Genomic DNA, 27,425 nt, shown 5'->3' with positions numbered 1-27,425 from the left:
ATGGAACAGTCATATGAAGGTATTTACGACTGGGGAGGGGAAAAGGAGAGTGGGGGGGTGGGAAGAGGGGGGGGGGAAACATCCTTTGGCAGCGGTGGGATGCGGCTGTTCCTGCTTGACCCTCAAAGCGGAGCCTTGTCTCGTTCTTGAAGATTTATTGTATGCTGTTCCAGTTCGACTGCTAGGAGTGTAAACCTATTCATATGTTTTTTCCTATTCGTCTGTTTACAGCATTCGAATGGTTCCGGTTCAGCTGTTTACGGCATTCATATGCTTCTCCGGTTCGCTGTATTGGTGTCTACAGTAGCTGTGCCTGTGTCTCTGGAAGGGAAGATCTACTAAACAGCGGTTTAACCCTTTTATGTCTGGAGGTTCCGTTACACCCCCCCCCCCATCATTATAATCTTAATCTAATTATCCATAAACACCTGCTCCCGATTATTATAGTATGTATCTAAATACCCATAACCTCTTCATCCCCATCATTATAATCTGCATCTAATTACTAATAACTCATCCTTCCCTCATCATTATAATCTGTATCTAATTACCAATAACCCATCCCTCCCCCATCATTATAATCTGTATCTAATTACCAATAACCCGTCCCTCCCTCATCATTATAATCTGTATCTAATTACCAATAACCCGTTCCTCCCCCATCATTATAATCTGTATCTAATTACCAATAACCCGTTCCTCCCCATCATTATAATCTGTATCTAATTACCAATAACCCGTTCCTCCCCCATTATTATAATCTGTATCTAATTACCAATAACCCGTTCCTCCCCCATCATTATAATCTGTATCTAATTACCAATAACTCATCCCTCCCCCATCATTCTAATCTGTATCTAATTACCAATAACCCGTCCCTCCCCCATCATTCTAATCTGTATTACACTGGGCAGCACTCTGTATAGTGAGTGTACCTTTAATTACCAATAACCTCCTTCTCCCCATCATTCTAATCTGTATCTAATTACCAATAACTCGTCCCTCCCCCTCATTATAATCTGTATCTAATTACCAATAACCCGTTCCTCCCCCATCATTATAATCTGTATCTAATTACCAATAACCCGTTCCTCCCCATCATTATAATCTGTATCTAATTACCAATAACCCGTTCCTCCCCCATTATTATAATCTGTATCTAATTACCAATAACTCATCCCTCCCCCATCATTATAATCTGTATCTAATTACCAATAACCCGTCCCTCCCCATCATTATAATCTGTATCTAATTACCAATAACCCGTTCCTCCCCCATCATTATAATCTGTATCTAATTACCAATAACCCGTTCCTCCCATCATTATAATCTGTATCTAATTACCAATAACCCGTTCCTCCCCCATTATTATAATCTGTATCTAATTACCAATAACCCGTTCCTCCCCCATCATTCTAATCTGTATCTAATTACCAATAACTCATCCCTCCCCCATCATTCTAATCTGTATCTAATTACCAATAACCCGTCCCTCCCCCATCATTCTAATCTGTATTACACTGGGCAGCACTCTGTATAGTGAGTGTACCTTTAATTACCAATAACCTCCTTCTCCCATCATTCTAATCTGTATCTAATTACCAATAACTCGTCCCTCCCCATCATTATCTGTATCTAATTACCAATAACCCGTCCCTCCCCATCATTATAATCTGTATCTAATTACCAATAACCCGTCCCTCCCCCATCATTATAATCTGTATCTAATTACCAATAACCCGTTCCTCCCCCATCATTATAATCTGTATCTAATTACCAATAACCCGTCCCTCCCCCATCATTATAATCTGTATCTAATTACCAATAACCCGTTCCTCCCCATCATTATAATCTGTATCTAATTACCAATAACTCGTTCCTCCCCCATCATTATAATCTGTATCTAATTACCAATAACTCGTCCCTCCCCCTCATTATAATCTGTATCTAATTACCAATAACCCGTCCCTCCCCCATCATTATAATCTGTATCTAATTACCAATAACCCGTTCCTCCCCATCATTATAATCTGTATCTAATTACCAATAACCCGTTCCTCCCCATCATTATAATCTGTATCTAATTACCAATAACCCGTTCCTCCCCCATCATTATAATCTGTATCTAATTACCAATAACCCGTTCCTCCCCCATCATTATCTGTATCTAATTACCAATAACCCGTTCCTCCCCCATCATTATAATCTGTATCTAATTACCAATAACCCGTTCCTCCCCATCATTATAATCTGTATTACACTGGGCAGCACTCTGTATAGTGAGCGTTCTCTAATTACCCATAACCCCTTGCTCCCCAATTATTATAATCTGTATTACACAGCATTCTGCATTGCCCTTTAATTACTCCTAATAAGCGGAGCATAATAGTGATCCACTTGTTCGTCTTTTTTTTTTTTTTCTCTGGGTGAATTTTTCTGATTATCCCTCATCTCAGAACTGGGTCAGCATCTCCAAGAGGTCCAGAGTCCAGTGTTTGGAGAATAAGGTATCAAGTGACTCTCAGACAATAAACTAGAAGAAAGTGGAGGTGATCGAGAACTGGTTGAGAGCTTCTTGGATCCCATCTCAGACATGAACTACCAGCTGAATGGACAGGTATGGGATGGAGTGAAGCTTAGAATAACACCCCCTTATTAACGGCTTGTATAATGTATATAGCATAGGGTAAGAAAAACATACCACAAGATCTGCAGCTTTCTGTAGTGAGTCCAGATCAACTCAGGAAGTGACTGATCGCTATGAGCTCAGGTAGGTAAATCAAGCCACAACTGATATATGGCCATTTTATTTGACATATTAGAACTTCTACCTTCACCACAGACTAGGGCAGAGGCTCCCACTCCACCGGTAAATCCTAAAACACAAAGTGTATTTTATTTCAGTAATAATATGCGGCACAGCAGAAATAGAGCAGACAATGACCACTCATTTTGTGACTAATGTGTAGGGATCGACCGATTATCGGTTTTACTGATATAATCGGCCGATATTCGGTATTTTCAGCAATATCGGTATCGGCCAATAGGGATACCGATATTGCCGATAATACCTCTGACGGCCGCGGGTCTCGCGAGATTTACACTGGGGAGCTGGAGGAGCTGCTGGGAGGTGAGAACGCTTGCTGCCCACCCCACTTCCCTCCCCTCCCCTCCCCCAGCTAAGCCAATGCCACTGGACCACCAGGGATTAACATATCCCCCCTCCCTGGCAAGGCAACAAGCAGGGAGGGGGGACAACTAAAAATAAATTATAATAATTAAATATATATAAAAAAAAATAATTTAATATAATAAAAAAAAAAAATGTTTTAATAAAAAATGCCCCCTCACACACACACTATTATTATACACATACACTACACAAACACACTGTGTATATAATTCAGTGTGTTTGTATAGTGTGTGTATATATAATGCACACTACACAAACACACTGTATTATATACACACTGTAGCGGAGAGCTGATTTCTCACAGCTATTCTCCACTTTAGATCCAAGGAAGGCTCAGGAACAAGTCATTAGTAAATCCACAGCAGAGTTTCCAGCAGGTAAAAAGGTACAGCAATATCCCCACAGCACTCCCAATAACTGGACGACACACAGTTTCAGGAGTAGAACTGACAATCGTTTATTCCAAGGTTTCTTATAAAGCCTGCTCCCATGCAAGGGAGGGAACTACAGTAATTATGACAGTAGCCAATACAGTGCTTGTTACCTCCCACACATCTCCTCCCCTCAGAGTGAGTCATAATCCCCTTAACTTGTACAGTACTTTACCCCAAACTTGGATGTACCCCTAAACCATCACATATCTTTAATATTAGGGTACCGCTAGGTAGCCCTGATCTGGGTGAATATAATATCCAAAATTCACCCAGATCGGACCAGTGGTTCGGTAGTTACAGGAAGGTGAAGTTTGACCGACCGCACACGAGTTGGTATCCGAAAAGGGTTCCATGAGAATGGGCCCTGCGGTCGGTCTCCGTTCGGCAGTTAAAACAGACATTTATAATTGCCATCCATACTTTAATTCACCTAGATAGTGATTCCCTCATTCGGTACTTTGTTACTACCGAACGGGGATTCGTTAGGTCTCTCCGTTCGGTAGTTACGGAGCTCTGGAGGTCTCAGCGGTGTTTGGTTGTTTGAGTGTCCGATTTGAGTTCCAGACACTCGACGACCAAACACCGCTGAGATTTTCATGCGGAAGATGGCCGCCGCCACGTGTACGCATGCCGAATGGCGGCCACCCAGATACAATGTTAATGAGCCGGTTAACTTGCGGTTTGGAAAGAATGTGAACCTTAATTGCTGGCACACTTCTCTCCGGGGTGGTCCCTCCATTCGGTAGTTTCCATAAGCATATAGTACGGATGGAAACTACCGAATAACATACAATTCACATTTTAAATAGACGAATAGCAATTCAACACAGGCAAAATTATAACGAATATAGTCACACAGGCATTTTGCAGGACAGGCTTACTGCGTTCCGCTACACTGCTCCCCCTTGCCCACAAGCCGGCATACACAGTCTGATCCCACACGGATCGGCTTGGGGATGACCGGGGTGCTCACGGATCATTTCTCCAGATCAGTTTGTCGTGACAACCCGTCGGCGTTTCCATTTTGCTTACCCGGGCGGTATTGAATGTTAAAGTCAAAGGGCTGCAGCGCCAAACTCCAGCGCAGCAGCCTGGCATTGTCCCCAGCCACCCGGTTCAACCAGACTAATGGGTTGTGATCCGTGAGCAGAGAAAAAGCCTGTCCATACAAATAGGGTTGCAATTTCTTCAAGGCCCACACCACAGCCAGGCACTCCTTCTCGATGGCGGCGTAGCTTACTTCCCAGGGTAAAAGTTTGCGACTGATGTAAGCCACTGGATGTTCTCCGCCATCGGCCCCGACTTGGCTCAGTACTGCCCCCAATGCAAACATAGAAGCGTCTGTGTGAACAAGAAAACGTTTAGTTGGATTGGGAGCGGCCAAGACAGGGGCATTAACAAGTGCATCTTTCAAGTGTTGGAATGCCTGCTCACACTCCGGGGTCCAGGATACTTGGCGGGGAAGGTTTTTACGTGTCAAGTCAGTGAGGGGTTTTGCCAGGGCACTATAATTGGGAACAAATTTCCGGTAATACCCTGCTGTCCCTAGGAAGGCTAACACCTGGGTTTTAGTTTTCGGGGTAGGCCACTGTGATACCGCCTCTACTTTGGCTGGTTCCGGCTTTTGCTTACCACAGCCCACTCTGTGGCCCAGGTACTGTACCTCGGCCATTCCGATGCTACATTTCGCTGGTTTTAGGGTCAAACCAGCCTCCCTGATCCTGTCTAGAACCGCTCCTACATGGGCCAAGTGTTCCTGCCAGGTATCGCTAAATATGGCAATATCATCGAGATATGCGCAGGTATAGTCTTGGAACCCATCCAGGAGGCGGTCCACCATCCGCTGGAAGGTAGCCGGCGCGTTTTTCATCCCAAACGGCATGACCTTAAATTGGTACAGGCCGAATGGGGTGACAAAGGCGGACTTAGGGATGGCGTCCGGGGCCAAGGGAATCTGCCAATACCCTTTACACAAATCAATAGTGGTAAGGTATTGACCCCTGGCCATCCGGTCCAGTAACTCTATCTATCTATAGAGGCATCGGGTATGCGTCGGATACGGTCTTCTCATTCAATCTCCTGTAGTCTACGCAAAAGCGGGTCGTGCCGTCCCGCTTTGGTACGAGGACCACTGGAGAGGCCCAGGGGCTCTCTGAGGGCTCAATTACTCCTAACTGTATCATCTCCTCAATCTCTTTGCGCATATTCTCCCGTACCGCTTCAGGGATGCGGTACGGGGTCTGGCGCATGGGAAGTTGCCCTGGGGTTTCTACTCGGTGGGTAGCCAGAGGGGTGTATCCAGGTACATTAGAAAAGGTCTCCTGCTTTTCTTGCAGTAGTTGTTGTACCTCGATACGCTCCTGTGGGCTCAACCGATCCCCCAATACAACTGCTCCTAAATCCCCAGCCAGCTGTCCGTCCTCTAACAGATCGGGGAGGGGTAGGCTGTCGCCTTCTTCAGAGGTGGGGGCGCAGATAGCTGTCACCTCCTCTGAACGTTCCTGGTAAGGCTTCAGCATGTTCACATGGATCATGCGTCGCCCCCCATTCCCTGCGCAGTGGCCAATTATATAGGTGGTGTCACAGCGTTGTTCTACCACTTTATAAGGGCCTTGCCAGGCGGCCTGTAGCTTATCGTGTCGGACAGGTTTTAAAATTAAAACTTTCTGTCCGACCTGAAAGCTGCGGTCCCTGGCGCCCCTATCGTACCAGGTGCGCTGACGCGTCTGAGCTGCCTGTAGGTTTTCCTTTACCGTCTTTGTGAGTGCTTCCAGGCGATCTCGGAGGGCCAACACATATGGTACAATAGGGGTGCCGTCCGCGCTACGGTCTCCCTCCCAGTGTTCTCTAATCAAGTCTAGGGGTCCCCTTACTCTCCTCCCGAATAACAGTTCAAAGGGGGAAAATCCCGTAGATTCCTGCGGCACCTCCCTGTAAGCAAACAGTAAGTGCGGCAGGAATTTTTCCCAGTCTCAGTGAGTCTCTGCGAAGGTTCGGAGCATCTGTTTTAAGGTGCCATTGAACCGTTCGCAGAGCCCATTAGTCTGGGGGTGGTACGGAGCACTAATTATGGGCTTAATTTTACAGAACTTCCAGAGCTGTTGGGTGACCTCGGCCATGAACTGAGTGCCCTGATCCGAGATGATCTCCCTGGGTAACCCCATCCGGGAGAAAACCTGCATCAGTGCCTCAGCCACCGTCTCTGCATGTATATTAGTTAAGGCTACCGCCTCGGGGTAGCGAGTGGCGTAGTCCACTACGGTCAAAATGTACCGTTTGCCCGATGGGCTAGGCTTCCGGAAGGGGCCTACAATATCTACGGCAACCCTATGAAAGGGTTCCTCAATTATGGGTAGGGGGTGCAGCTTCGCCTTACGCTTATCCCCCCTCTTTCCCACTCTCTGGCACGTATCGCAGGTATTACAATACCTGCGCACCTCCTGGCTAATCCCTGGCCAGAAGAAACTTTGGGTCAGCCGATATCTGGTACGGCTGACCCCCAAATGTCCGGATAGCGGAATATCGTGCGCTATCCGGAGTAATTCGGTTCGGTACCTCTGAGGTACCACCAGCTGTCTTGTAGCAATGGGGTCTGACCCAGCTATCTGTTTACTCGTTTCCCGGTATAATAACTGTCTGTCCCATACAAATCTTTCCCCCTCCGCCCCCGGTTGGATAGAGGTGACCTTGTCTCGGTATACTTGTAAGGTAGGGTCAGTGATCACTTCGGCTACAAACTCGTCAGGAGGGGCCCAAGGGATACAGTCTAGGGAAGGGGAGGAATCTCTTACCTGGACCTCCGGCAGTGCGTTGTTGTGTTGGGTGCGGGCCTGTTGCCTGGTGACTACTGGATGTGCTTCCTCAGTAGTTTGTGGTTCAAATGCGGAGGTGAGTTTGCCCAGATCATTCCCCAGGACCACCTCAGCAGGTAATTGCGGCATTAGTCCCACTTCCACATGCCCGAACCCCGCACCCCAATGCAAGTGTACCCTGGCTGTGTCTAGCCGATACACGGCTCCCCCTGCAACCCTGACAGCCACAGTCTTATTCAGTTTGGCCTTGTCAGAAACCAAATGACTTTGTACCAGGGTGATGGTGGCTCCCGAGTCTCTGAGCCCCTGCATAGGCTTCCCTTCCAGATACACGGTCTGCCTATGGTGCTGTCGATTATCCGCCTGTGCTTGTAAGGGGTTGGCCTCATGTAGCACTTCCCACTGTTCCACAGTCGTGACTGGAACGGCAGAGCTGTAGGGAAGTGGTACCTCGTCCTGGTAGTGATGCGCTGCTGCTCTCGGTGGTGGTGGTGGAGGCCCTGGTCGGATCCAGGTGTTGCGGTCTCTAGACTGCGGACAATCTCGCTGGAAATGTCCCCACTTCTGGCACCGGTGGCATTGCACAGAAGCAGGTGTGCGGTATCTCGGCTGCGCTGTTGCTGGTGCTGGTGGGGGAAGTTGTCTTGGTGGGGGTTGAGGGTTAGGAGAGAAGGAATTTCCCCCTAGTGGCCGCATGGCAGGTTTGGTACTCACTGCCTTGGTTTGTCTGCGAGCGTCCATAAAATCATCTGCCTTTTTGGCAGCCTCGGTGAGGGTGGTGGGGTTACGACCCCTCACCCATTCCTGTAGTTCTGAGGATATCCCCTCATAAAACTGCTCCAACAGCAGCATTTGTAACAAGTCCTCCATGGACCGCGCTTTACTCGACTGCATCCACCCAAGAGCTGCCCTTTCTAGTCGGCAAGCCCACTCTGCGTGCAAATCTTTGTCCGCCTTTTTCAATTCCCTGAAGCGCCTCCGGTATGCCTCTGGTGTTATTGCATACCGGGCCAGGATAATCTCTTTTACCCGGCTATAGTTCCTAATTTCAACATCTGGTACAGTGCGGTAGGCTTCAGCTGCCCTTCCTGACAGCCGTCCTGCTAATATGGGTACCCACTCTTCCCTTGGTATGTTATGCAGCGTACACAGTCTCTCAAAGTCTTGGAGGAAGGCATCTATATCCTCCTCTGCTTCCACATACGTTTTAAAAGCTTGATAGGGAATTTTGGGCTTACCCTCTTGTGTCACAGCTCCTGTTGCACTTCTTTCCGGTGTTTGTGGCCTCCTGTTTCTCATCACAAACTCCTGCACCTCTGTCATTGTTTTAGAGATGATCTCTGTTGGTGGGTTTTCCCCATAAAAGGCCAGTCTGAATTGTAAATGCCTTTGGAACTCCTCCTGTTCTGTTTCAGGTCTTTGTTCCGTGGCCTGGACCTCTTCTGCTCTGTACTCTGCCATTACTTCGGTGATAAGCGTTGCTTTGGATTTGCTGCTGGCAGAAACACCTTTCGCTTCCAGAAGGTCTTTCAGTGTGGTTCTCTTTAGCGTAGAAAGGTCAATCTCCATTAATCCTTGTTCCTCTGTGAGTCTGGATCCCACCGCTGCCAACCAATGTAGCGGAGAGCTGATTTCTCACAGCTATTCTCCACTTTAGATCCAAGGAAGGCTCAGGAACAAGTCATTAGTAAATCCACAGCAGAGTTTCCAGCAGGTAAAAAGGTACAGCAATATCCCCACAGCACTCCCAATAACTGGACGACACACAGTTTCAGGAGTAGAACTGACAATCGTTTATTCCAAGGTTTCTTATAAAGCCTGCTCCCATGCAAGGGAGGGAACTACAGTAATTATGACAGTAGCCAATACAGTGCTTGTTACCTCCCACACATCTCCTCCCCTCAGAGTGAGTCATAATCCCCTTAACTTGTACAGTACTTTACCCCAAACTTGGATGTACCCCTAAACCATCACATATCTTTAATATTAGGGTACCGCTAGGTAGCCCTGATCTGGGTGAATATAATATCCAAAATTCACCCAGATCGGACCAGTGGTTCGGTAGTTACAGGAAGGTGAAGTTTGACCGACCGCACACGAGTTGGTATCCGAAAAGGGTTCCATGAGAATGGGCCCTGCGGTCGGTCTCCGTTCGGCAGTTAAAACAGACATTTATAATTGCCATCCATACTTTAATTCACCTAGATAGTGATTCCCTCACTTTGTTACTACCGAACGGGGATTCGTTAGGTCTCTCCGTTCGGTAGTTACGGAGCTCTGGAGGTCTCAGCGGTGTTTGTTTGTTTGAGTGTCCGATTTGAGTTCCAGACACTCGACGACCAAACACCGCTGAGATTTTCATGCGTAAGATGGCCGCCGCCACGTGTACGCATGCCGAATGGCGGCCACCCAGATACAATGTTAATGAGCCGGTTAACTTGCGGTTTGGAAAGAATGTGAACCTTAATTGCTGGCACACTTCTCTCCGGGGTGGTCCCTCCATTCGGTAGTTTCCATAAGCATATAGTACGGATGGAAACTACCGAATAACATACAATTCACATTTTAAATAGACGAATAGCAATTCAACACAGGCAAAATTATAACGAATATAGTCACACAGGCATTTTGCAGGACAGGCTTACTGCGTTCCGCTACACACACACACACTATACACACACACACTGCATTATATACACACACACACACTGCATTATATACACACACACTATACAAACACACACTGCATTATATACACACACACACTATACAAACACACACTGCATCCACTACACACACATACACAGCTCCCCTGTCTAAACACACTGCATCCACTACACGTGGCATGTATATTTTGTGCATTTACCTTTAGAAATAGTTTTTTATTTTCCAAAATGGTAAATGTACAGAATATCGGCAAATTATATCGGCTATCGGCCTGAAAGTTCACAGAATATCGGTATCGGTATCGGCTCTAAAAAAATCAATATCGGTCGATCCCTACTAATGTGGAATTTACTCATAGCCCGTAGTCGATGAAAAACATTTAGTGGGTTCCATTACAGAGCTCTGTTTCCATTATAGAATCTGAATACTTGTGTAGCATGGCCTCACTAGAACACATTCTCCGTACATGGGGGACACCTTCCTATCATTTCCATCAAGCATGGCTTGTTATGAGCAGTTTTAATTAAAGATACTCTGTACACCAAAACAACTTTATCTTAATCAATCCGTTTTGGTGGATAGACCATGCCCCTGCAGTCTCACTACTCTACCATTTAGTAGTTAAATAATATGGTTTCTGTTTATACAGCCCTAGCCACACCTCTCCTGGCTGTGACTGATTGTGATATACTACACCATAAGTATTTTCCTGCTTTATCTCTCCTACATATATTGGACGTCAACTATAACAAAGCTCCAGATATCCTCAGACGGAGATTGCACTGTCTAGGCGACATACAGGGTATCTGGAGCTTTGTTATAGTTGACGTCCAATATATGTAGGGGAGATAAAGCAGGAAAAGACTTATGGTGTAGTATATCAATACAAAAGGTAGGTGCTAAAGTGGTATCCTACTTACAGTTTCCAATGACTTGCTCTGTTTGGAAAAGCGTTGGTGCTATTATCCCCACCTAGGATATGCAGGATGCTTGTAAACCAGGAAATATGATGACGGGTATAAAATTATTAAAACAATGAAAAGGGACTTGTATGTATATTTAAGCAGACTTTATTTAATGTTAAAATCGTATATTTTAACTATATAGCAAACAATGGATACAAATTCTTCCCGTACCTCACTTGGCGCGTTTCACCCGGCAATGTTTCTTAATCTTTCCTACATATATTGGACATCAACTATAATAATGCTCCATATATCCTAAGACGTGGATTGTACCGACCAGGTGACATACAGCAGAGCTCTTAGTAGCTCAGTAAAATGTTAATCCTCTATACACTTTTCACAAAGCATGGCAAATATAAGTTGCATATTGCACTATTTTTTCTTTCCTTTTTTATTTTAAGGTTATATAATAGATCAAGACCTGTATTAATTGACTTCAAAGAAGTATATGTAATTATATACATTTTATTCTAACACAAGCATATTGTATATTCACACTACACCTTTTGGGTGCAGTTTGTTACAGTCTGTTTTACTTTTGTATCTTTTCTCCTGCTCTGTAAATTCAACTTTAATCACACATAAGCTGCTGCAGGCTCTAGAAGGCTATTAACAAATCAGGAGATAGGGTTTGCTGGATGCCACTGGGAGAACATAGGATATATTAGATACTGTTTATATCAGTACAAAACATCATCAATCCTTGTAGATTGATGACTTGTAACCATGGAAACCATTTCTTATTCAGGAACAATGTGAGTTTGAAGGAGTGGTTGTTTATTTCTCTGACGAAGAGGTGAATTGTTTAAAAGAAGAAAAGGAGGAAGAGAAGGAGCTTTACAGGGATGTCATGATGGAGACCCTCTGCTCTCTTGGTAAGAATATCTCAGCCTCCTTGTAGGAAACATTTCACATTGGAGACCAGACATATCTTTAGGTAATTTCTTCAGACCTGTGTGTATGCGTTGTATTATATCTGTTCAGGAATCTGAAATCTAATGACTAATTTCTCACTTTAAACACATAAAGGACAGATCAATGGGACAACTCCATCCGTACCTGTGTTTAAAGGAGGTGAAGGCAAGCAGAAGATTAAGGAGACAGAGAGTCCTGTAAACACAGGTAGGGGGCGCAAGGCTATAGCTCAGGGAGCACAGTGTCTGTTGGTTTTGGTGTCTTTGTTTATGTCACCTTTGCCCGTATCATACCTGCAGACTTACTAAAGAGATGTCCATCACATGCAAACCTATACATACAATGACTTATTCACATACATTAATTGCCACAATTTTGAAAATCTAAATTTTAAAGGCAACACTTATTTAAAAAAAACAAAGATTTGGTTCAATTCCGTATGTGACAAGACCATCCTGTCCCTGAATTATTAAAGCTCTTTCCTCCATTCTCCTGTTTATTTGGTCCACCGTGCTCGTCTGTGATTTTTATTATTATTCTGTTCGAATACTGAACTGCCCACGAACTACCAGACCACACTCGTTAACATCAGTCACCCCTGTCAAAACCTCATTAACCCTGGTAACCGCAATGTTCTTAGCTGTCCACTTGGTAGGTCGCCGTTCGTATGTATGAATACGTGGTGGCGGCCATCTTGAGCCGCAAACACAGGTAGCTGTGTTTTGGTCGTAGAGTGCGTGGAACTAAAGTCGGACACTCGACCACCCGAACCACTGAACTTCCATCTCTGCCTGTGTTTGGCTATATACATATGAAAGAACACTGTTCGGTGGGAGCTTACTCCCGAACGAGGGACATAAAACCATCAAAGGGACAGATATCTATGTTCGGTATTTTGTACCCCTGAAAGAGACCGACCGCTCATCCCAATTCCATTGAACTATTCTGGGCAGGAGCCTCGCATGCGGTTCGTCAGAACTTAACCCCAGTGGCATTTCGGCTGTGTTCATGCAATCGGAGTGCCCAACATATCCAAAAAGCGCTCAGATCTATCAGGGGATATAGGACTTGAGGGGGTACCTGATCGTATTGTATGTATTTTGGGGTGTCACAATTGTACATGCTCTGTACCTGAGAGATAATCTAATTTAAATGTGTTTTCAAGCAGTTCTCTCTCAGGTACAGAGAAAACCATGAAGGGGATTACCCTGTAATGTTGATTTGGAAACTCCTTGCAGGGGCTTTTGCATAAAAGGCCTTGTGTGGCCTCCAATAAACAAGTTCGCCCGCAGCATTCAGTCTCGACTAACGTCTGTGGGGGGAAAGCTATACCTGCTAGTGAGGTCCAGCACGCAGAACTATGTAACATCTACATGGACAGAAAATGATAGAACGTAAACCGGTCCTTAGAATGGCCAGACTAATACGTTGAAGACCGAGAACGGTCAAGGGATAGCCGAGGTCAAGGAAGCCAGAAATATACAATACCGTTTAACAAGCAAAGTCAGGGTGTTACGATTGCCTACGGTCTAGCAGGAGGTTGGATCGCTTGGATGTCCTGGTTCCCGAAGTCAGAGAGTCGAACGGTGCTTCAATCGGTATAAATCTGTAAATGTAGAATATCCCACTAGCTATAGTAAAGCTAGGATTCCCGGATCCCTACAACACCAGTCGAGGCTGCGAGTTGAGGGTAAAACGAACTGGCTTTAATGGCACACAAGCATGGCAATTTATGGAAGTCCCCAGGTCCAGGGACAGCCCCCTATGGACCTGATGGGATACAGGTATAGTACAAAGATTAAACCAATCATAATACAATGTATCATTCAAACTAGTACCCCCCAGCTTGGAGATAATGAGTCCAACGGTTATACAATCTAATTATCTCCAAGCGCCCAAAAGACCATGCTTTATTGTGTCCTAGCAAACAGCATACAAATATATAACTTTGACATTTTAGGGAGAATATAGTTCATTCCACTATTCATTTGGTAGCTCAGATCTGGACGCATCAGGTATATGAATTGCGCCCAAATCCCACAAACAGAACGGGGGGGTTTCTGCCATAGAAAGTCTTATTCAGTACTTTGGTCGTGAACTCCTGATGGCGGCCATGTTTTGAGGCTGGTCAATGGACAGCGGGACCTCGACCTAATACTTATGGAGCTTGGGTCGGATACATATTTGCACGAATCCCCGCTCTCAGTCTGGTTGTCCCGGCCGTTCGGGAGACGAACGGAGACCGCCCGGAATGGGGTACTTAACCTGCGGTTAACCGCAAGAGCAACATTCTAATTGATGCCACACATCAGAATGTAGGTGGTCCCGGTTCGTGAGTCTTTCGGCAGTTTCCCTTCGGGGAATTGTATACGAACGTGGGTTCCCTGGGACCGTCAATTAGTTGGTGGTTAACCGCAGACCGCAGCGCCTTGTGCGATTAATGAGAGGCACACTCCGCTCGTAGGGTGGTCGGTTATTCGGTACTTTTAGAGGTGACTGGGTTAAGTGGCGGCACACGCCAAGTGCTGGGTGGTCCATCGTTCGTACAGACGAATGTGTCTTTATAATGGTTTGTGCAATGAGTTCGTACAGTCTGAATACCGACATAATGGGGGTTTTAACAAAAAGAGGCTATTTTGTAACAGTACATAGAGTCCTTGTAACACAGGGAAACCTGAAATCAGAATAGTCAAGGTCAAAATACTGGGAATATCAAAACAGGACAAGAAAACACACTCTCACGAACCAGGAACGGAAACCACGACAGGGCAATGAACTTGGAAACATCAGGGATTTAAATATCCCTCCTTTGACTGTGATTGGTCAGAGGATAACCTCTGACCCCAACACATGCGTGTGCGTCGACGTCACACGCACGTTCGTGTAACCCTGGGGGGCGGAGCCACCTGTGGCCTCGACCCCATGGTCAGGCCATCTTTATTTTGGGCAGACAGCCAGGAGAACCAATCAACGCGGGTCTCAAGTCGCCGCTGAGCAGGTAAGCTCAGTTCGTCGGCGCGACCGCCCCTCACGGCGAGCCAGTGACCGTGACCACTATAATCACTTGCCCCCCCGCCCGTCATCCATGTATGATGTAATGTTTGTGTTATCTGTGTATGTGATAGGTGTGATGACTGTGTGTGATATTTGTAATGGGTGTATTAACAGTGTGTGATATTGGTTGTGTGTGATATTTGTGCTGGGTTTATTGGTTGTGTGTGATGGTTATTTAATTCAGATAAAAACATGCATTTAGGCCTATGTGTGAATGCAGGTGTATATTTTTGCAGATTTATGTGCACACAGTCCCACAGTCAGATGCACACCGTTCTACATATACACCGTCAAATCCACCACATGCACATAGTCGCAGCCAGATAGTCACATACACAGGATCAGGCAGTAACACACATACACAGTTACAGGTAGATAAACACTCACATACAATTACACACACAGGCAGACAGCCACACATACAGTTTTACACACACACACAGCCACACACACATACTTACCTGCAAACAGTCACACACACACACACACAGGCAGACGGCCATACACACGAAGACATCCACACACAGAGGCAGGCAGTCACAAACACACACAGACCGTCACACTCACACTGACAATCACATATAGTTACCTCTAGGGATCGACCAATATTGATTTTTTTTTTAGAGCCGATACCGATAATCTGAACTTTCAGGCCGATAGCCGATAACTTGCCGATATTCTGTACCTTTACCATTTTGAAAAAATAAACTCATTCTAAAGGTAAAGGCACAAAATATACATGCCACATGTAGTGGATGAAGTGTGTTTAGACAGGGGAGCTGTGTGTGTTTGTGTAGTGTGTGTGTGTGTGTAGTGGATGCAGTGTGTGTGTGTGTGTATATATATATATATATATAATGAATGCAGAGTGTTTGTGTAGCGTGTATAGTGAATGCAGTGTGTTTGTAAAGTGTGAATGCAGTGTGTGTAGTGTGGGTAAAGTGAATGCATTGTGTGTGTATATAATGCAGTGTGTTTGTGTAGTGTGTGTATATAATGCAGTGTGTGTGTGTGTGTGTGTTTGTGTAGTGATGTAACTTGTGTAAAATGGGGAGGGGGGCATTTTTTAATTTTAATTATTTTTTAATATTTAAATGTTTTTTGTTTGTTTAGTCCCCCCTCCCTGCTTCTTACCATGGAGGGGGGATATAGTATTCCCTGGTGGTCCGGTGGCTTGTTAAGTACTAGGGGAGCCAGCAGGAAGCTGTTTCTTACCTTTCTTGCAGCTCCTCCAGCTCTCCTGTGTAAATCTCGCGGCCCTTAGTGCCGCGTGGAGCGTTGCCATGGTAACACGTGGCAACGCTCTGCAGCCGCGGGACTCGCGACATTTGCACAGGGGAGCTGGAGGAGCTGCAAGAAAGGTAAGAAACAGCTTCCTGCCAGCCCCCCCAGGACAGCCGGGCTTGTAATGAGCCTGGCGGCGGTCCTAGGAGGTATTATCAGCAATATCGGTATCTATATTGGCCGATACCGATATTGCCGAAAATACCGAATATCGTCTGATATCGGTAAAACCGATAATCGGTCGATCCCTAGTTACCTCTGTTAATTGTGGATGCAGTGCAGCTCCTGGACTGTTTGTTGGAGAAGCAGGGACTCCTTCCTGCTTCCCCTGCAGCAGTTATCCATCACTTTTAGACCTGCCCCGCCATCAGTTTGGCTCCGCCCCTGTCGCACGGGAAGCATCGCCCTGCCTCAATTTTTGTTTTCAATCCCGGCCATGTGTGAGCTGTGTCGGCCACATGGCGCCCCCTGCTCCATGGCACCCTGTGCTGCCGCACAGCTCGCACACCCCTAAGGCTGGCCCTGCAGAAGGTAAACAAAGTTTGAGGAACCGTGCTGTACTGCCACAGCGCAGAATGTGAGCAACGTTTGAGAAACCTTGCTGTACTGTCACAGCGCAGAATGTGAGCGACGTTTGAGAAACCGTGCTGTACTGTCACAGCGCAGAATGTGAGCGACGTTTGAGAAACCTTGTTGTACTGTCACAGCGCAGAATGTGAGCGACGTTTGAGGAACCGTGCTGTACTGTCACAGCGCAGAATGTGAGCGAAGTTTGAGAAGCCTTGTTGTACTCTCACAGCGCAGAATGTGAGCGAAGTTTGAGAAGCCTTGTTGTACTGTCACAGCGCAGAATGTGAGCGACGTTTGAGAAACCTTGCTATACTTTCACAGCGCAGAATGTGAGCGAAGTTTGAGAAGCCTTGTTGTACTGTCACAGCGCAGAATGTGAGCGACGTTTGAGAAACCTTGTTGTACTGTCACAGCGCAGAATGTGCGCGACGTTTGAGAAACCTTGCTGTACTGTCACAGCGCAGAATGTGAGCGAATTATGAGAAACCTTGCTGTACTGTCACAGCGCAGAATGTGAGCGAAGTTTGAGAAGCCTTGTTGTACTGTCTGTAACAGATCTCCTGGCATCCTGACTGGGTACCTCTGTTGAAGGATGCTCCTAGCGCTTCCTGAGGGCTCCAAACACTCCAGCAGACACCTCCAGGCACTGGACGACACTCAGTCCTGGGAACTCTGGAACCGAATGGGGAATTAGCTCTAGTCCTTACAAGGACTTTCTCCATTGAATCTCCTGCAAGCTGGAACAGCAGACATAGGAACAAATAATCTTCCCTCCAATAACTGGACGACACACAGTTTGGAGTATAAACAGGAACAGCCAGAGCTGTGCTTTTATTGTTTCTTTTATACAGGTTTTTACACAATGTTGCCACCCATGTGGTTTTGTAGAACAGCCAATCAAACCCGTACAATACAGTTAAACACTCCCATTCATTCCAGCAAAAATCCTCCCCTCTGCCTGTGATATAATTACTGAACACAATGGGTTAATGTAATTATCAGAGGCAGGAAAAATACAGTTTTTATACAATTCTCATAACTTACAAAATATACATACAATCTCCATAAAAGTTACATATTATTAATCAGCACACTTCAAATACAAACATACCCGAAAATCAGAAAGCACGCTTTCCTGCCCAAAACAGTTCTATAGATTTGGGCTGTGCGGTTGGTCAATTTCACTCAGAAAAATAACGAAGTGCCCTTCGAATTCACGAACGGGGCACCGTTCATGCAAATAGCTTAGTCTAACTGTGCGTTCGAATCGTCGAACGGGACTTTGTTTTCAGCCGAAGCGTCGAAGTGGAGGAGAAGGTAAAGGTCAGCGGTGTTTGTGCAAATGGATAGCCGATTTTAGTCCTTGTAGCACATCCACACATAGAAAAAGGGCAATTCATAGTTGGGCAGCGGTCCCGCCACAATGAAATCCTCAATGTCACGATTCTCTGTGTCCCCACATCCCCCCCTGGAATGTTTCATTGGTAAATTTATCAGAGCTTTACCGTGTGTGGCGGAACCAGCCCCACCACTTGTGCCTGGAGAGGACTGCTTGCCAGCCTCTTGCCCTGCGACTTTGGCCCTGGGATGTATTGCCCTTCTAGGAACTGATTTGGGCATGTTGTATTTTATTATGCTGCTACTGGCCCTTTAAGAACCATCTGGGGACATACTGTGGAGTTACTGGGTGGCCACCATTTCATGTATCAGAGGCACATGGTGAGAACAATGGATGAAGCACATGGTGAGAACAATGGATGGCGGCCATTTTAACTCACAGGCACTATTTGGCCTTTTCTACACGGTGCCATCTCGCCGGTATTTGGTGCACAAAGACATTGTGCAGTAGTTGTGTCTGCTGCAGTGCTTGGAGTCCTCAGGAAGCGCTAGGAGCATCCTTCAACGGAGGTACCCAGTCGGGGTGCCCGTCGATCCGTTACACCTACCTTAGCCTCTTGTCTCTATGCACCAACCTCAGCCCCCCTGAACCCACCTTAGTTCCCCTGCACTCACCTCAGCCACCATTTCTCCCAACTCCCACCCCAGGATCTACCTATCCCTGTTCCCACCCAAGCCCCTATGCTCCCACCACAGCCCTTATTCCTTTCAATACCCACCACAGCCCTTATGTCCCCTCCTTCCCTTACCACAGCCCCTATGTCCCCTCCTGCGCTCACCACAACCTCTATGTCCCACCTCATACTCTATCCAGCCCTGTACCCACCTCAGCCCTCGTGCCAACCTCAGTCCCCGTGCCTCCCCGTGCTCACCACAGCCCCGTGCCTCTTAGCACCTACTTCAGCATCTATCCTCAGGGCCGTCATCAGGGGGTGACAACCATGAAGGTTGTCACGGGTCCGGCTGCCCAGGCCCCACGTGTAGCAGCAAAACTGCCGCCGGTGCAGTTGCACCGGGGCCCACACACTTAGGGCCACCCAATGGGCCCTATTTCTTCAGGGGCCCGGTCAGCGCTGTGGCCGTGTTATAGCGCGACTGGGCCTCTAAAAAAAAAAAAGGCAGCCACAGCGCAAGTGCTACTAGGAGGAAGTGGTCACTTCCTCCCAGCTCACTCCGTGCGGGAGGAGAGCCAGCGTGGACTTGAAGAGGGAGAGCCACGCCGACTCCCATCAGTGTCAGTATGTATGCCTATATGCGTGCATGTCTTTTTTAGTATGTATCTGTGTCCTTTTTGTATCAGTGTGTGTATTCCTGTGGGCGGGATTTGGAGGCGGGCCCCCGGGGGCCCAGTCTCTGAGCTGAGATAAGGGCCCTAAAATTTCTGGTGGCGGCCCTGTCTACCCCCCCACCCCCCACCCCCCACGCACACACAACAGCCACTATTCTACTTAAACATAGTAAAGCCTCTATTATTCAAACACGCACACATTACAGCCCCAGTAACCACCAGATGCCTAGTACAGATTCTATCCCACACACATTGCAACACAACCAGCCCTGTCCACTCACATACTGCACTGCAAATAGCCCCATTAACACACAAAAAACCCCACAAGGAGCCTCACTGTATAGACACAATCCCACAAGGAGCATCCCCACACATACAAAACCGCATGCAGCCACCTTACACATACACATCACAAACAGCATACCCACCATTGCAATACTGCACACCGCTTCCACACACACAATTATTACAATCACTTATAAAGCGCCAACATATTCTGCAGTGCTGTACAATAGATAAAACAAGAGAAATGATTAATCCATCACCACACTTTGACTATCTCTACCAGCATCCCCACACATGCAACCCCACAAGTAGACTCCAAACACATGTGGCTACTTGTATGGTTGCACATGTGAGGGACACTGCTTGTGATGTCATCAGCAAAATCAGTGGAAGTGTGTCATTAAATTATTTTAATTGCTGGGGAGGCACGCCAGCAAGAGTTACTCCATCTAAAAACCGTGTTTATTAAAATACTGTTTCTGGTTGGATTAACCACTTAAAAGTAAATCTGGCCATTTTTGGGGGCTCCACGGGTGTGGGAGTCAGGGCTGTGTGCTGGGCAGCCTACACATAATATGTGTGTGAAAGCAGCAGAAACAAGGAGAAGAAGAGTAGTAAGGGGCCAATAAACCTTGTATGAGGACCAGGAAGGAGGAGGGGGCCTTGATCACCTACTGCCCTCGGCTGTGAGTGGTCAGTCCGCCCCTGAATGCAGTAAGAGGAACACAATCACAAAAGAGAGAATCTGATTGTGTAGTGTCCAAGGCTGACATGAAAAGATGAAAAATAAGTAAAATAACCACTAACTTATATAGACAAACATCTTGTAAGCGCAAGTAATTCAGCATGCAGAGGTATAATCTCCACTTCAGGATGTGTAATATATGGGTATATTCTGTGACAGCAGTACCATTCAAGACATAATTGTTTCATGAGCAGGTTTTTTTTTTTTAAGTGAGGTAATTTGATTTTATTATTTTTCATTGTTTACACTATTTGTATTTGTTTACTATACTGGCAAAAAAATCTGGATTCTGCCTTTCCTGGCTGCTTCCTGGATGCTACGGATCATCATCTCTGGATCCATGTGGGCTCAACTTTGGTGGGGCGATATTAACCACGTACACATCTTATTGCTCCAAATACTGTAAATAATACTGTTGTTTAATTTATTTTGGAATATATAGTATGCATTTTCTATTGTGTCTTGTATGGCCTGCACACCTCCCATAATGTAATTAATCCAAATAATATACTGGTGTTTCAGGCTCGGGGTATGGCAAACCCCCTTAATACTTCCAAATGCAGACATAGTCCAGGTATGCAGACTCTGTATTGAAATAAGCACAACATGACAATATTTCGACCCATATTGACAGACTTTCTCTAGTGACTTGAGACAGGCCATCCATATTGTCCGAAATGTTGTCCTGTTCTGCTAGTTTCAATAAACAGTCTGCAATATGATGGAATCTGCGTGTCTGGACTCTCTCTGCATTTGGTTGTATGGTACTGCTGTCACAGAGGATAACCATGAATTAACTATCACAGTTTGTATACTGATGACATGGCTTTGCTTGTTTTTTTTTATTATGCTTTCTGATTGTCAACTACTGTGATAGCATAATACATCAATAATGGAAAGATGATGTCCCAGTTCAAGTTTGGATTTTATGTTTCCTTTAACGCCCAGTAACTTTATTTCAGATGGCTCCATTGGCAGCGGTAATCCTGAAAACCATATAAAGTACAGACGTACACTAACCAAGAGATTGAAGAAACCTGTTACAATAAAATACAAAGACTCCATCTCACAAGATCTAGGAACTTCTACAGAGAAGATAAACACCGGAGAAAAATCATTCTCCTGTTCAGAATGTGGGGAATGTTTTCGGAAGTATTCAGATCTTGTCAGACATCAAAAAACTCATACTGGAGAAAAGGTTTTCTCATGTTCTGAATGTGGGAAATGTTTTGCTCACCTTTCACTGCTTGTTGCACATGAGAGAACTCACACAGAAGATAAACCATTTTCGTGTTCTGAGTGTGGGAAATGTTTTTCCCTCAAATCATATCTTATTGTACATCAGAGAACTCACACAGGAGAGAAACTTTTTTCATGTTATGAATGCGGGAAATTGTTTTCATACCACTCCCACCTTGTTAAACATCAGAGAACTCATACAGGAGAGAAGCCTTTCTCATGTACTGAATGTGGGAAATGTTTTAGCCAGCACTCAGATCTTGTTCGGCATCAGATAACTCACACTAGATCAAAGCCTTACTCATGTACTGAATGTGGGAAATGTTTTATACACCACTCACTGCTTGTAACACATCTGCGATCTCACACAGGAGAGAAACCTTTTTCATGCTCTGAATGTGGGAAATGTTTCACCAAGAACTTATATCTTATTGCTCATCAGAGAACTCATACAGGAGAGAAACCTTTTTCATGTTCTGAATGTGGGAAATGTTTTACCCACAACTCGTATCTTATTGCACATCAGAGAAATCACATGGAAGAAAAGCCTTTTTCATGCTCTGAATGTGAGAAATGTTTTACACATCATTCTCACCTTGTTAAACACCAGAGAACTCACACAGGTGAGAAACATTTTTCATGTTCTGAATGTGGAAAATGTTTTGGCCAGCACTCAGACCTTGTTCGTCATCAGATAACTCACACAGGCGAGAAACCCTTCTCATGTTCTGAATGTGGGAAATTTTTTAGCTGCAAATCAAATCTTATTAGACATCAGAGAACTCACACAGGAGAGAAACCTTATTCATGTTCTGAATGTGGGAAATGTTTTAGCCAGCCCTCAAGTCTTGTTAAACATCAGAAAATTCACACAGGAGAGAAACCTTTCTTATGTTCTGAATGTGGGAAATGTTTTAGATTTAAATCTGATCTGGTTGCTCATCTTAGAACTCACACAGGAGAGAAGCCTTATTCATGTTCTGAATGTGGGAAAGGTTTTAGCCGGCATATAGATCTTATCTCACATCAGAGAACTCACATAAAGTCTAACACCCTATTATGATGACTTGAACTGTGCTGAATTGTAACAACCATATTATTATTATTATTATTATTATTATAATTCTAAAGATAGTTTGTGTGTGTATGTATGTGTGTGTGTGTATGTGTGTATATATATATATATATATATATATATATATATATATATATATTGCTATGGAATCTGTTGACACTATATAAATGGCAATAATATATATGTACTAAATACATTATGTGCTGTGTGTTTTATTTTTATTATTATTTATATAGCGCCATCAGATTCCGTATGTGTGTGTGTGTGTGTGTGTGTGTGTGTGTGTATATGCATATATATATATATATATATATATATATATATATATATATATATATATATATATATATATATATATATATATACAGATAGTAGATAGAGCACTCCAGAGGTCTTGTTATAAGATTATTTATTCGGTGTAGAAAAATCAACGTTTCGACCCTTAGGTCTTTATCAAGACCTAAGGGTCGAAACGTTGATTTTTCTACACCGAATAAATAATCTTATAACAAGACCTCTGGAGTGCTCTATCTACTATCTGCATATACATCCACGCTCTGCAGCACCGAGGCGTTTTTTCATTGAAATTCATTTTAAGGTAGAGTGCCAGATTTTGAATATTTTATTGATATATATATATCTATATTTATATACAGAAATGAAGACGAGTGCCCTCTGAGGTCTATTGAAAGTATAAAGTTGATGCTTTTATTCAGCACATTTTGAACATCGACGTTTTCAGTACGAACTGACTTTTATCAGGACCGTTGGGACTGAAAACGTCTGTTCAAATTGTGCTGAATAAAAGCATCAACTTTATACTTTCAATAGAGCTCAGAGTGCACTCGTCTTCCTTTCTGTATAATAGCTGGAGTTGGCACCTGGGCACTCTAAAGACCAGGGTACTGGAGATATTTATAAACACACACACAGCAAATCATGCATGTAGTATTACATGCTAACAATGTGTTTTCCTAGTTCTCTCATTTATTTTATATACTTCCTGCAAAGTGTAAAAATAAAATGATATTAATATTAACTGTGTTTATAGCACAGGGTAATGGTTATTGCAATGATGCAAGTTTTACAAGTGGTGTTTAAGCTAAATGTAGACTATAAGATGTACATCTCTATTCGGGCGTGCGTCTCACAACAGTAACAGTCTCTAGGTTACTACAATCACTTGATATAAAAGGTATGGGCAATCTATATACTATTAATAATTAAGTTATAATAATTTTATGCGTATCTATGCTGCAGTCAAACTTGTGGATAATAAATACAGAAATATCTATAAGATGGAAGAAATAATTCAATACTTCAGAAACAAAAAAACTTTACGGCATTATCGTAAATACATTTTAAAGGGACACTATAGTCGCCAAAACCACTTTGTCCTAATGAAGCAGTTTTGGTGTATAGATCATGCCCCTGCAATCTCACTGCTTAATTATCTGCCATTTAGTAGTTTGTTCACTTCCTTTATACAGCCCTAGTCATACCTCCCTGTATGTGAGCTACAGAAATACTTCCTGTAAAGAGACATCTAATATCCTGTATAGCACAGTCTGTTTAATTTAAAATTTCTTATCTTCTGCTCTGTTAATTGCTTGCTAAACCTTGCAGGAGTCTCCTGTGTGTGATTTAAAGTTCAATTTACAGAGCAGGAGATAGAACATCTAAACGATATATTACTTGGTTCCTCTACTTATAGAAAATAGTCTAGATAATGTATCACTGTTGCCAGTTACTTACATATGTGGCAAAAGTAACCTCGTCACTGGTTTTTGGAGGGGCCTGTTTGCCAGCCTCCCGCCCTGCGACTATGGCCCTGGGATGTATTGCCCTTCTAAGAACTGATTTGGGCATAATGGATGTTTTTTTTGCTGTTCCTGGCCCTTAAACTACTTTGGAGCAGTGTTACCCCTGATAGCTATGCCATGGAGCCCATTCGTATAACGAAAGACTATGTGAAAGACTTTGGCTCCATGGCAATTGAACTGTATGTATGTGATCTGAGCGCCATTCAGTAATATTGTGCGCTCAGATCTAAGCTATCTGGGGATCTGTTGAATGTACCTATTTTATGCAATAGCTGCACAGTTATATATTTTTATGTATTTTATTGTATTTTGCTACCATGTGGCTAATGGAGTTTTGCCTCTGTCCCTGGAGATAATTGGATTACTTCCCAATTATCTCCAGGATAGACTCTGTGGAACTGGTTTTGGGCAGAAAAGCCATGCTTCATTTGGTCACAAAGGACGTTGATCTAACTTTTGACCCACTGGACCAATTTGTATGATTTTGACGTATGTTGGTATTTGGAGTAAGCTGATTCTGAAAATGTAAGTGAATGTGATGTATACTTTTAAAGTTATGAATATTGTGTAAAACTGTGTATTTTCCTGCCTGTGATAATTAAGTTAGACCATTGTGTTCAGTAATTATATCACAGGCAGAGGGGAGGATTTTGTGTGGGAGTGTCTGAGTGTATTGTACGTATTGATTGGTTGTTCTGCAAAATCCTGTGGGCAGTACTATGTGTGTAAAATGTGAATAAAAGAGGCTGTATGTGCCAGTACAGACAGTTCTACTTCACCCTCAATCTAGAGTCCTGTCTCTTATTGGGGGAATTGCTAAATCACTACAAGGGATTGCTCTGCTCTGCATACTCCCGTAACTAATCACTACTAAGCTCTTTTAAGAGCTTGTTCCTGTCTTGCTCTCGGAAGGAGTCTACAGTGGTTATGGTGTCTGCGGAGCGCTTGGAGCCCTCTGTAAGCGCTAGGACCATCCTTCAACGGAGGTACCCAGTCGGGGTGCCAGGTGATCCGTTACAACATACAAGACAATTACCAGTATTAACAATGGTACGGACTGCACCTTATCTAAGAACACAATAGGTATGTCCAATTTGTCTTTAAGCCCTTGTATTTGACTCTGTTGGAACCCCGAGGTAACAAGACTCTTAGTATGTTAACTGCGTTTGATAGAACATAAATCGGTGGGGTGGGAGTTGGAGGTGCCAAAAGCACAAGACAGTGGTTTAATGCTTGTGAAATGGCCAAATAATAGTTCTGTCTAATAGGCTCTGATCGATTTGGCCTAAAATGATACATGTGCCTCATTTATGTAAAATAGTGATCTAGATCCTCTCTATAGGGTGGGGACATGGAACAGATGACGTATCTATATAGCTCAAAAGCCAGAATTAATTCAGGTATAGTACATTTTTTGTCTAGGGTCCCCAGCTTTCAAAAGTACTGACAAGTCTGTAGCAGTACGCCTAGTTTTCTACAAGGTCTTGGGAGGCGATCAATAAGGAGACCAAACTGATGTCTTAGCCTTCCAGTATGTACTTCCTTATTAAAATGGGAACTAAATGTGCTGGTGTAATAACATGAGAAGAGGGAACGTGCTGGGTTGTAACTGGTGATGTTACCCATAGTTAATGGAAGTAAGGGGTATGACGAAGGGTAATCTGTGGTAGGGTTAGGAACTTCTGAGTTAGGAGATTCTAACTTCTTAAGTTTGTCGTCATCGTAATTCCCGAGCTGTGAGACTACGATGAAGAGTAAATGTGAAGGCCATGCTGGTGATAGTGTAACCCTGCATAAACTGGCAGCTTGCATAGTGCGAAGATATTAGCTAAATGAGGGGAAGTGAGACCCGCCACTGGATAAAGTGGTGGGAATGTTTGCCTTTTGGTGGCATGTAATAGATTCATATGAGGGGCCGTGACAGAGGTTGGAGAGGTTGAAGCGAGGCTCTAGCTATGAGTTAGGCCGATGGGGGAATACCTCTGCTTGAGGATGGGAATTGACCTCAAATGACTGAATTACATTTATGCTAGAATATGGTCCATACCAATACCCTTTACAGCCAGTAAGGAATGTAGGAGAATATAAATGTAATGAATTGATAGAAAGTATGTATCTTGCCAAACTAGTGTGTGGTTAAGCTTGAGAAAGGAATAGCACAGAGCAGAACCTAAAGACACAATGGGGATGCTAATGGGATATGTCCATAATGGTGTAAGTGCTAATTGAGATAAGTGTATAATGTACCTGTGTTGTGGTTAAGGATTAAAATGTCATCAACAACAGAGTGATTAGTAGGGATAATATAAACCTAGATAATAATGGAACTTATGATATGGGCATAAACCACTGTTGCCCCTGTGTGTCCTTACACAAAAAGGACCTGAAGTGTGTATGAGAAAGATGAGAACATCTCTAGTTTACTAGCATGAAGCAAAATATGTGAGATCTAGTAAGTGCCTGTGACAGGAGTAGTGGATTATATGAGGCTTAGGTAAAACAAATAGTGACTGTGACAGGCTGACTGTGACAGGCCGAGGAGGCCTGAATATGATTAAATGTACAATGAGAGGTTCAAGTTTCTCGAGAGTGCTGAGAGAGGGTCATATAGGAAGGAATTGTGTGGGCCTAACATGGCCTAGAGCAATAGTCAAACCACAGTATTATAAGGTTGTAGT

General features: G+C 44.3%; 1 protein-coding gene across 1 annotated transcript in view; it reads left to right on the top strand.

Annotated features, from left to right (window-relative positions):
• The window catches only part of LOC134575249 (zinc finger protein OZF-like), a 46,887-nt gene extending 23,934 nt beyond the window's left edge, over positions 1-22,953 (top strand). Inside the window, exons 2-6 of the mRNA XM_063434507.1 lie at positions 232-446; positions 2,457-2,617; positions 11,820-11,946; positions 12,101-12,193; positions 21,573-22,953. Coding sequence (XP_063290577.1) covers positions 2,594-2,617; positions 11,820-11,946; positions 12,101-12,193; positions 21,573-22,912 — 1,584 coding nt within the window. The 5' untranslated portion in view covers positions 232-446; positions 2,457-2,593 and the 3' untranslated portion in view covers positions 22,913-22,953. The remainder of the gene's footprint in view (positions 1-231; positions 447-2,456; positions 2,618-11,819; positions 11,947-12,100; positions 12,194-21,572) is intronic.
• Positions 22,954-27,425: the final 4,472 nt, after the last annotated feature.

The sequence above is a fragment of the Pelobates fuscus genome, chromosome 10 (assembly GCF_036172605.1).
Source record: "Pelobates fuscus isolate aPelFus1 chromosome 10, aPelFus1.pri, whole genome shotgun sequence".
Taxonomy (NCBI): Eukaryota; Metazoa; Chordata; class Amphibia; order Anura; family Pelobatidae; genus Pelobates; species Pelobates fuscus.
This window is presented reverse-complemented; position numbering and strand designations above follow the sequence as displayed.